Below are 12,405 nucleotides of genomic sequence, written 5' to 3' on the forward strand. Positions count from 1 at the left end.
GCAACTCAGTCATTTACAGCGTCTCCTACTATATTCACACGGACATAGCCCTGTCATAGTATTGGACCGCATCTCGTTTCAGATCTGGGATCACTGGGTGAGAAGCCTCTGCTCAGGAGGGCATAGACGGCTCCACACGCTCCAGCAGCGAGCCTCTCGCGTATTCGCAAACCCTCTCGGCCACTCGCCTTACCTTCAGCACGCACCATCCTCAACTTCAGATCAAGTCGGGTCACAACCAACACTCCGGCTTGTATCAGCTGGCTCTCAAAGGTGAAGTTCTTTATATTGAGGACGAAAATTTCAGAAGTTGTCCTTCAAACTGTTCTTAAGATAATGTCAAATTGAAAATTTATTGGTCTTCTTAAATAAAAGAATTATAAATTTTTTTGGTGAACAGTATCAAAATACCGTTTGACAATTTTCAAACGCTTTGTTTATAGAGGAAAATTTGAGTAAGCCCAAACTGCCAGCGAAAGAAACGTTTATTAGGATATAATGAAGTTATTTGAAAATTATTACCTCAATTTAATTGCTGCTTAACGAAATAGGGGCATTCAAACAGCACTGATCGTTCGCGTGAGAGTCGATATAAAGAAATTTCATCATGATACAATAAACAAAACAAAATGTTATGAATAAATTATTTGTTGAAAATATGTTTTCTATAATTATCAATAATTTAACGTTTTTTAAATTATATTGCAATAAATTTAAATAAAAACAATATTTCAATGAACAAACTTTCTCCTAAGACTATTCTTGTTAATATTATAAACAATTTTAATAAACGAATACATTATTCAGGCAATTGTCGTGTCTGAAAAATTCTTTTTCTTCTATGTTAATTTTCTAAAATTAGGAACCTTGTGATAATTTCAGTAAATTCATAATTTATTGATGAATTTTATGATTTGATCAAACAAATTTCATACAGAATGCATTACTTGGGCATTTGTCGACGGAAAAATTTAATTTTTTCAATATCAGTCCTTTTAATTGGGAACTTTACGATAACATCAGTAACATTCATAATTAGTTGATTAATTTTATGCTTTTGTTAAACAAATTCAATAGTCATTATTCGGGCAACTTTGGAAGAAAAATTTTTTTTTTCTCGATGAGAATTCTTTTAATTGAGAACTTCATGTTAATTTTAGCGCAATTCGTAATTAGTTTATTAATTTTTGGATTTTTTAAACGAATTTAATAAACAAGCGCATTATTCGAGCATTTGTCGACAGAAAAACTCGTTTTTCTCAATGACAGTCCTTTTAATTGGGAAATTTACGATGATTTCAGCAAAATTCGTAATTAGTTTATTAATTTTCTGATTTTATAAGCAAATTTAGTAAACAAGTGCATTATTTGGGCATTTGTTGACCGAAAACCTCGTTTTTTTCAAATTCAGTCCTTTTAATCCTTACCACCTTTTAATCTTTACAGTTGGCCAGCACAAGAGGGTTTGAATACAAGGTATTCCTTTTAAAAATTCATTTTATTCCAAATCCGAAAAAAGAAATTCCCTATTTTTTTATTTTTCTATTTTAACAGGTGCCGGTTTTGATTTGAAGTTTCCCATGTAAAATGCATGGGGAAAAATCAGATTTTTGAGTTTTTATAATAATTTTTTTAAGGTTTGAAAAAATGTGACGGGAAAGTATGGGGTCTTGTAGAGAATTATACAACAAAGAATTCCATGTATAATATATGTGGGTTTGATACCCCTAACACACCCCCAAGAGTACCTGAAAACTACCCTTTCAACAAAAAACGTCAATTTTTCATTAAATCGACATTTTGAACAATGTATTCTCGTATTTTTTTACCTAAAATTATTATTATTGGTCTAGCGGATACATTTATTATCATTGGTTGATTCATGTTTTATTATCTAAACAAATGGGATTTGTTTGAACATTTTTTTTTAATTTTGTTTTTTATCTTAAAAATTGTTACTATTGGTCTAGTGGAATATTTATTAACATTAGTTCAATGATTTTTAATTGTTTAAGCAAATGGAATTTTTGTATATATTGAATCAATTATTAATTAGTTATTAATTATAAATGACGAAGATTCTACTAGACCAACAGTAATAATTTTTATTAAAAAAAATTCGAAACGAAATTATTTTAAAAAATTCTATTTGTTTAAGCAATTGAAAATGTATGAACTAATGTTAATAAATATTTCAGTAGACCAGTAGGAATAATTTTGAAGGAAAAAAATGAAATTGTGAAAAAAATTGTTTAAACAAATCCTATTTGCTTAAATAATAAAACATTAATTGACTAATGTTAATAGATATTCTACTATACTAATAGTAATCATTTTAAGGGGGAAAATGAATTTTCGAGAAAAAAAATTATTTAAACAAATTCTATTTATTTAAATAATTGAAAATTAATTGACCAATGGTAATAAATGTATCTACTGGACCAATATTAATAATTTTAAGTAAAAAACCGAGGATGCATTGTTCAAAAGGTCGATTTCATGAAAAATTGAAATTTTTTGTTTCAAGGGTAGTTTTCAGGTACTCGTGGGGTGTGTTAGGGGTGTCAAAACCATATTTATGATACATTAAATTCTTCGTTGGATAATTTTCTACAAGCCCCTATACTTTCCCGTTACATTTTTTAAACCCTCAAAAATTATTCCAAAAACTCAAAAAAGTGATTTCTCCCCATGCATTTTACATGGGAAACTTTAAGTCCAAGCCGGCACCTATTAAAATCGAAAAATAAAAAAAAAATTAGAGAATTTCTTTTTTGGATTTGGAATGACATTGGGGGGACCGTTGCCTTTTATAAAGGAAAATCCTTTTTGAGCCAACACCCTAATATACGTATACAATATGCCATAAATTAAAGTTATGCAATATTTTACGACATAAAAATAAAAAAAGGAAGTAATGGTCAAAGTCAATAATTTATTTTTTGTTTACTTTTATAAGTATTGCAATGTTTATCTTTGAGAGGAAGCATGAACTAATACATTGTTTTTCCTAGTTTTGCTAATATTTCTAATCGAATTTGATTTATTTTCTTTCCTCTTTCTACCTTCGCTTAGAGTTTCTGGAAGACTTGAGATTTAGTTTTTTGTTTATTGTTAAAATGAAAAAAAGCTCAACGGTAATTCTTATTAGGTTTTTTATTTAAAAATTTAACTATTCTATTTTGAGTTAAAACTTTACCATTTATTTTGTATGAATTAACAATTCAACTAACTGGTAGAAAATTTTATTATTTTATTGAAAAATTTTCCTTCTTTAGTAGTAACTTATTCTTTTTGTTTAAAAATTTATCTTTCTAGTTGAAAATTCAACTTTTTGATTGAGAATTCTTTAATTTAATTGCAAATTCGGCTTTTTGTATTATATTCATTTAGTTGTTAAAAAATTCAACTTTTGTAGTTGAAACTTCACCTTTTGGGTGAGAACTCTTAAAATTTATGAGAAATGCATCTTTTTCAGTTAAAATTCAACTTCTTGTTAGCAATTCTATGAATGTATTAAAAATTCGTCTAATTAGTAGTAAATTATTCTTTTTGTTTAAAAATTCAACTTTTTGGTTAAGAACTCTTCAATTTTATTTTTAAATCATTTTTTGGTAGTAAATTGATCCGTTTATTTGAAAATTTATTTGAAAATTATTTTTGGTTAGGAATTATTGGTTGAAAACTCAAAGATTTGGTAGAAAATTCCTATTTTTTAAAAAAAGTCGTCCTCCTCGCAAGTCGTTAATAAAAATCAAAAAAATTGAAAATAAATGAGAGTAGCTAACATATAAATTTTGTTTGAAAAAATAATCCATTTCACAACAATAGGAACCTCAGAAGAAAGGGGATACCGACGCCCCTAATTCTTTCCCTTCCAGCTAGTGTTTGTGGCGAAGCCAGTGTGCTCTTCCTTCTAAAAATCGTAATGTTATTTCAAAATTCTTTTACTAATTGTTTGTATGTCGTTTAGTCGCGTTTGCAAACTCACTTTTTACGTTTGGACGGCGGAACTTTGTAAGTCATCGAACAAAAAAGTCATTTGTACAGATTTTGAGCTTTTTTGGGCTCTTAAACGCACCACCAACAATTTCCAAAAACCACACCTACTAAATATAAAACCACCCCCAATGTGAAAAATCAAATTCGTAAAAAACAAAGAACACCATAATTTTTGGCTTATTTTGGGCTCCCGAATCCATAAAAAAAACTACGACCATTTCCAAAAAACCGCCCTCTTGCAAAAAATAAAATTCGCAAAATCCAAAATGCACTAGATTTTAGGCTCATTTTAGTGTCTCAAATGCACTTAACATTAATTTAGAAAAACCACCCCTGTGTAAAAAAACGCCAACCTAATAATAAAAACTTAAGCCTTGATGTTGGCATTTTTGAACTGTCCAAAAATAAGAGACTCCATTCGAAACCGTAAAATTCGAAAAATATCAGAGAATATAGTAACACTGTAATATTCCGTAAAAGATTGGTTTGCACAAAATTATGTTTGATTGTTAAAAGTCTTATGTACGTGGTAGAGAAGGGTTGATTTTATACGTTAAGGGTTGAAGCCCTAAAATCAGAGTGGATATTTTAGAGGAGCCTAAAAATCAGAAACTCCACTAACACTAGAAAATTCTCAAAAATATTTTTTTTGCAGTCATATATACGTGGTACAGAAGGGTTAATTTTATACGTAAAGGGTTAAAGCCTAAAAATCACAGTGGGTATTTTCGAGGAGCCCAAAAATCAGAGACTCTACTGACACTGGAAAATTCTCCAAAATATTAATTTTTGACAAAGTCATTTGTATGTGGTAGAAAATGGTTGAATTTATACATTAAGGTTTGAAGCCTAAAAATCGGAGTGGATATTTTCGGGAAACCCAAAAATCAGAGACTACATTAACACTAGAAAATTCTCAAAAATATATTTTTTTGACAATGTCATATATACATGGTTGAGAAGTGTTGATTTTATACGTCAAGGGTTAAAGCTCAAAAATCAGGGTGGATATTTTTGAGGAGCCTAAAAATCAAAGACTACATTGACACTAAAAAATTCTCAAAAATATTATATTTTGACAAAGTCATACATATGTGGTAGAGAAGGGTTGATATTATACGTTAAGGGTTGAAGCCCAAAAATCAGAGTGAGTATTTTCGAGGAGCCCAAAAATCAGAGACACTACTAACACTGGAAACTTCTCAAAAATATTAATTTTTGACAGTCATATGTATGCGGTAGAGAAGGGTTAATTTTATACGTTGAGGGTTGAAGCCCAAAAATCAGAGTAAGTATTTTTGAGGAGCACAAAAATCAAAGACTCTACTGACCCTAGAAAAATTTCAAAAATATTAATTTTTGACAAAGTCATATGTATGTGGTAGAGAAGGGTTAATTTTTTACATTAAGAGTTCAAGCCCAAAAATCGGAGTGGGTATTTTCGAGGAGCCCAAAAATCAGAGACTCTACTGACACTGAAAAATTCTCAAAAATATCAATTTTCGACAAAGTCATATGTATGTGGTAGAGAAGAGTTGATTTTATACGTTAAGGGTTGAAGCCCAAAAATTGGAGTGGATATTTTCTAGGGTCCGAAAAATCAGAGACTACATTAACACTAGAAAATTCTCAATGATATAATTTTTTGACAAAGTCATATATACATTCCCGTACATATAAAATCAACCCTTCTCTACCACATACATATGACTTTGTCAAAAATTAATATTTTTGAAAATTTTCTATTCTTAGTAGAGTTTACGATTATTGGGCTTAAAAATACCCACTCCGATTTTTGGTCCCCAACACTTGACGTTAAAAAATATTCCCTTTTTAACAATAAAAAAAAATGTTGTGCAAACCAATCATTTTCAGAATATTACACTGTTACCATAGTCTCTGATTTTTTCAAATTTTATTTTTTTAAGGGGGTGGTTTTTTGAAAATCTGGGTGGTTTTTTTGTGCATTCGGGAGCCTAAAATAAGTCCAAAATTCTGGTGTTCTTTGTTTTTTCCGAATCTTATTTTTTACACAGGGGGTGGTTTTTAAAAATTTATTGTTGGTGTATTTAAGAGCCCAAAAAAGCCCAAAATTCTGACGTGAAAAAAATTGGGAATTTCGTTTGCGGAGGTACTAGCTTCATAGACATCATTAGCACTATACTCGCGTGTAGCGGCTTTTTAAGTGGTAGTGTCCTTCTTTGTCCAGCCGTGTCCTCAAATGTAATTTGATGTGTCAGACATCCTGGAAAAAAGATTTGTCAAAAAAATCAACTTTTTGGAAGACAAGAATAATTTCAGCCCGTTTGCATTCCTATGAAGCGGGGCTAAAGCTCTACTTTTGAGGAGTAAATTCACTTTATACGCTAATAATAAATCATTATATATCTGTGAGCATGCAATTTGAGTTAATCGACACTCTCACACCCAAAACTATGGTGCCCCAGATTTTTAAACATTTCGTACATTTCTTTGAATATATAAATTTCTGTATATTTAAAAAAATTTTTAAATTTATAAGATATTCAAAATTTCTAGGATCTGAATTTCATAAAATATTCAATTTTCTAAAATTTCCTAAATTTTCAAAAATTCTTACATTGTTCTCAAATTTGTAAAATATTCAAGATTTTTTTAATTATCTATAGTTCAAATAATATTAAATTTCATTAACGGTTCAAAATTTTTACAATCTTTCAAGTTTCTAAAATTATCCTAATTTCTACAGCAAATTTAAATCCTTTAATTTCAGAATTTATTCAAATTTCTAAAATTATAAAAAATTATAAAATATTTAAAATTCATAACATTTCTAAAATTATAGAAATGTCTTAAATTTTCACTATTTTTAAAATTACCAAAATGAAGACAATTTCTAAAATCATCAAAACGCTTTAAAATTTAGAAATTTAGAAAATTACCAAAACGTACGAAATTTATTAAATTTATACTATTACTGAAATGGATAAATTTTATAACATTTATAATGTATCTAAAATTGTCTGAACTTCAAAAATTATATTTTTCAAATACATTAAAAATTTGGAAATTATCCAAATTTCTAAAATATTTAAAATTTTCATGATTTCTAAATGTTAAAATTTTCTCAGTTTCTTAAAATTTAGAAATTATCAAGATTTAGAGAATCTTAAAATTTTCTAATAATATACAAATTTGAAAAATTGTGCAAACTTTGGAAATTATTCCAATTTCTTAAATTTATTATTTTGATAATGATAAAAAAATTATTATAATAACATATCTTTCATCACTAGTCATTTGAGATTTTCAAAAAGTTGGTGTTTTCGGACCACCGTAATAAACAGTGAATTCAGGTACAAAAATTTTATGTGATGTTTAACTGTCTTTTTTAAGTTTATAAAATTAATATAAAAATTGTTAGCATCATTATTTTTGATAACAAAAATATTTTTGTAAAATATATGAAACATATAATCATTAATTTTCTATGTAATTTCCTCAAAATATATATTTATTTAACTTTTATTCTGATTTGCTTAAAGATATTTTCAAATTTTCCATCCTTTTTATTATAACTTCAAGTTTTTTATATTCGAAAAGAAGCTTTTTAAAGTTTATAATCATAATCTGCTGTAATACAATGAAAGAATAGATTTAAAATGAGCCCAAGGACATTGAAAAATGTTGATTATTTCGGAAGTTATTTAAAATATAAGAAAACATTGAAATTTACTCTATCTTGCAACCATTTAAAGATGCATTTTTTCAGCTCTGGTATAATTAGAAATAAAAGAATGTATGCAGTCATAAAAAAAGAGTTTTTTTTTATTTCGCTTTTCGTGAAAAGAACATTAAAAATAAAATAATAAAATGTGGAATAAATAACGAAAGCTGAAAAAAAACGAATATACACGTACTTTCTATTGAATCATAAAAAATAACATTAAAAATAAAAATAAAAATTTAAGAAAAATGACATAAGCTAGGGAAAAAAATAAAGAACGTATTTTCTGATAGTAATTTTTTATTGCTTATTCTGCATTCGCAAAAAATAATGTTAAAAATGAAAAAAAAAATTAAATTCTTGGTAAACGACACAAGGTACATAAAAAATAATAGGCACAAGTAGTTCAACCAAAACAGAGATGCAAATTTATTATAGAATATTTTTTTTATGGAAAGAGTGGTTTTTGCTTTATTCATAAAACATAATATAAAGAAATCCAAAAATTATTTATGAATCAACTTTTGATAGGATAAACTGATGGGTAAGTTGTTGGATTTAATTGGTATGCAGCCAGACTCTTCGCGATGTCACGTGAACCTTCCACAGTAGCAATATCCATTCTTCAATTTTATTTCAATTCTGTTTTAATCTAGGCCTCAAGCTGGATCTAATCTAACGAGAAAAGTAGTATATTATGCACCTAGGGCGAGAATAGGAACTTTTTCGACGAGTGTGTGTTTTTCTACGAGAATCAACCCAGAATTTAAAAATGTCTATTAATTTCCGGAAATTTATCGAAATTTTTGTACGGTATGAAAATTTTACAGGTAAATATAGTAGGTTTCCATAAATTACCTGCAGCTCAATTTTAAACATTTTTATAAATCTGCGGAAATTTAAAAAATTTTCGGTAATTTATGGTAACTTAACATAAATAGCCCCAAATTTCATTGAAAAATGTCAATAAATTTCCGTAAATTAATGGAAAGTTTCTGCTTTTTATGTTAATTTTTCAGGCAAATTTGGTTACTTGCCAAAAATAACCTTAAATCCAATTTTGTACATTTTTTGTCAATTTCCGAAAATTGATGAAATTTTCGGTAATTTATAATAACTTACTATAAATTTCCCAAAATTCCATTGAAAAATGTATATGAATTTCCGGAAATTCATGGACTTTTTCTCTCATTTACGTTAATTTTACAGGTAAACATGGTAACTTGCATAAACTTCCCAAAATTCATATAAAAAATATCTTTAAATTTCCGGACATTTATGGAAATCAATGCTCATTCATTGTAACTTACTGTAAATTACTCGGAAATAAATTTTTACATTTTTATAAATTTCAGGAAATTTGAGGTAATTTTTGATAAGATTAAAGGCAATTTATGGGAAATTAAGATAAATAAGCCAAAACTCAATGTAAAGATATCTATAAATTTCCGGGCATTTATTGAAATTCTCGGTCTCTAATAGTAATTCTGCCGTTATATATGATAAATTACCATAAGTTAACCAGAATTAAATTTTAAATGTGTTTATAAATTTCTGGAAATTTATGAAAGTTTTGTTAATTTATGGTGACATATCATAAATTACCGTCATTTCCATTGAAAAATGTCTAAAAATTTCCAAAAATTTTCGGTAATTTATGATAATATTACAGTTAATTAATGGAACCTATAACAAATTGTCCAAAATTCTATTTAAAAATATCTATGAATTTCCGGTCATTTATGTTAATTTAACAGTCAAATATGATAACTTATTAAAAATTACCCAAACTACAAACTTTAAACATTTTTATAAATTTCAGAAAATTTATAAAAATTTTGGTAATTTATAATAATATTACAGATAATTTATTGGAGCTTAGGATTAAATATCCAAAATTTAATTTTTAAATTTCTATAAATTTCTGAAAATTAAAACAAATCAAGCATTAATGAAATTTTGTAAACTGGCATCTCGAATTTTAAACAATTTTTGACAATTATTTTACAATCACAATTAACCATAGAATACGAATCAATTATCACTTCTCAAATATCAGCCGCATAAGTCTGTTTGATAGGAATCCGAAGAAACCCCATAAGTTTAAAAATTGGTTTTGCGAGATTTTGGCGCTAATTATAATTTTAGGTTTTTTTCAACAAAACAGGTTACTGGTACATAAAGTACCATTTCATACTCATAATTAGGTGTTTAAATAATATAATAATAATATAATAGTTCATTAATTTTACCAAGAGTGATTTTTTAAACAATTTATTCTTATTATTATTAACATTCTTTTAGAATAATGCTAAAAAATCTCAGTTTAAAAAAAATTTATCTTTCAGCACAATTTTGAATTAAAATGAGTTGAATAATTAAGTATGGTCAACAATAATAATTTTTCAAACAATTTATTATTATAATTCATAATAATAATTCATATTAATGCTAGAAAGATCCGATTTCGATGAGATTCCTCGCTTTTTGTCCAATTTTCAATTTCTGAAATGTTTAAATTTCTTTCGCCTTTATAGTTGCGGACAAATAATAAATAAAAATCAAAGAGAAACATATTTTTAAAAATCTTTTTGATTTTCGTAACCTAGTACTTTTACTTACTCATAATTATTCCATTATTTGTTTTTGTCTCTTGTATACTATTTAAAAAATAATTAAACCGCAACTTTTTAGCAATTATCTCAGTGAAGGAAGTTTTAACCTATATTAAATCGTTTAAAAAATTTTCGTTTAGTTTTATTAATTATTAACTTAAAAAGTAAAATTTTTGTTAACTTTCATTAATTATTAGTTCGCTCTAATTGAAAACTAGACAAAAAGCCAGAACTTTCGAAAAAACCACATTTTTCTAGCACTATTCAAATAGAATATTATAATTAATAATCATAATAATAAGTTGTTTAAAATATTCATTTTCTTGACTATAATTAATTCTTTAACTGATTATAATTGAAAATTAGATTAAAAATTATTTTTTTAAGTGCAATATTCTAGCATCATTCTGAAAGAATATAATTAACAATAATAAGAAATTGTTTAAACGATCTTTTTTCTTAACAAGATTGAAACATTACGTCCCTCTAATTGAAAATTGCACAAATCGTGGAAAATTAAGAAACAATGCTACTTTATAACTCTATTTTATGAGAAAATGGCCAAAAATAATAATAAATTGTTTAAACACTTGATTTTGATACCTATTTATCAGTGTCAAGTGGTATTTTTCTATATAAGAAACAATTTTAATTTTAGAAAACGGCGAAAAAGTTAGAATTGGCGCCAAAATCTCCCAAAACCCATTTTTTCATATATGAAGTTTTTTGGGGCCCTATAAAATAAATTTATGAGGGTGATATTTAAAAAGAGATATTTTATTAATATTCTATGGCTAATTTTAAAGAAAAATGTTGAGTTTACACTCGATTCAGCTAATATTGCGGATTCTGAATAAAATATACAAAACCGTCTTTTTTGCCAATGCGACATACCTGTTAAACATCATGGGGTTTTCGGAACCTCTAAATATCATTTTTGTTTTTAAATAAAAAATGGATTTAGTTTTGCGTGGATTTGAAAAAAATTTTGGGCGATATTCATAAAAATGCAACAACAACAAAATTCAAATGCAATTTAGGACCACTCTAATGTATATTGAATGTCTACCATGCTGAATTAAATACAAACATTTAAAAACAGAATAAGTTTCCAAAGAAAAGGTTAAGTTTCGAGCTAAAAAGTCGCAAATTCTAAAAATTGCTTGACATTCAAACTCAAAAAGGTACACATTCAAGATGAAAGGGGGAGGGTCGGTAAGACCGGTTTTTGGCCTGATTTATTTTTGGACCAAAAAATCTGAAAAAATCATGGTAGTATCTTATAAGTATCCCGAGTCGATTGCACGCTAAACAGAAAACCCTCCACCCCCCATCCACCCCCACCCTCCCTAAAAATATAGGAAACACCACTACCCACCAACTGTATTTTCGAGAGATTTGACACTCTTAAACATGTATTCTGAGATTAGCTCGGGTTTACTATGGTTTTCGGGGTCGCCGAATACAAATCTGGCGTCCTTTGACTTTCATCGCGTTAGGTTCAAGGTCATTGGAAGGTCAAATCGAGAGAAAACGGTAAAAAAATTTTTAAAAAAATGTTATAGGTTTTTGGAGTCGCTAATTACGAATCTGGCATCCGTTGAACTCTATCGCTTCAGGTTCAAGGTCATTTGAAGGTCATTTGAAGGTCAAATCGAGAAAAAACGGTAAAAAAAATTTTAAAAAAATGTTATAGGTTTTTGGGGTCGCTGATTACGAACCTGGTGTCCACTGACCTTTATCGCGACAGGTTCAAGGTCATGGGAAGGTCAAATCGAGAGAAAACGCTGAAAAAAAATATGTTATCGATTTGACTTTCAAATGACCTAGAACCTGACGCGATAAAGGTCAGCGGACACCAGGTTCATAATCAGCGACCCCAAAAACCTATAACATATTTTAAAAAAAAATTTTTTACCGTTTTTTCTCGATTTGACCTTCAAATGACCTTCAAATGACCTTGAACCTGAAGCGATTGAGTTCAACGGATGCCAGATTCGTAATTAGCGACTCCAAAAACCTATAACGTATTTTTTTAGATTTTTTACCGTTTTCTCTCGATTTGACCTTCCAATGACCTTG

The 12,405-nt window shown here is 27.8% G+C and overlaps 1 protein-coding gene across 1 annotated transcript in view; it reads right to left on the minus strand.

Annotated features, from left to right (window-relative positions):
- Window positions 1–8,237: 8,237 nt before the first annotated feature.
- Window positions 8,238–12,405, minus strand: part of LOC117182232 — a 38,155-nt gene continuing 33,987 nt past the window's right edge. Inside the window, exon 8 of the mRNA XM_033375317.1 lies at window positions 8,238–8,383. Coding sequence (XP_033231208.1) covers window positions 8,379–8,383 — 5 coding nt within the window. The 3' untranslated portion in view covers window positions 8,238–8,378. The remainder of the gene's footprint in view (window positions 8,384–12,405) is intronic.

Source organism: Belonocnema kinseyi, chromosome 10 (genome assembly GCF_010883055.1).
Source record: "Belonocnema kinseyi isolate 2016_QV_RU_SX_M_011 chromosome 10, B_treatae_v1, whole genome shotgun sequence".
NCBI classification, from domain to species: domain Eukaryota; kingdom Metazoa; phylum Arthropoda; class Insecta; order Hymenoptera; family Cynipidae; genus Belonocnema; species Belonocnema kinseyi.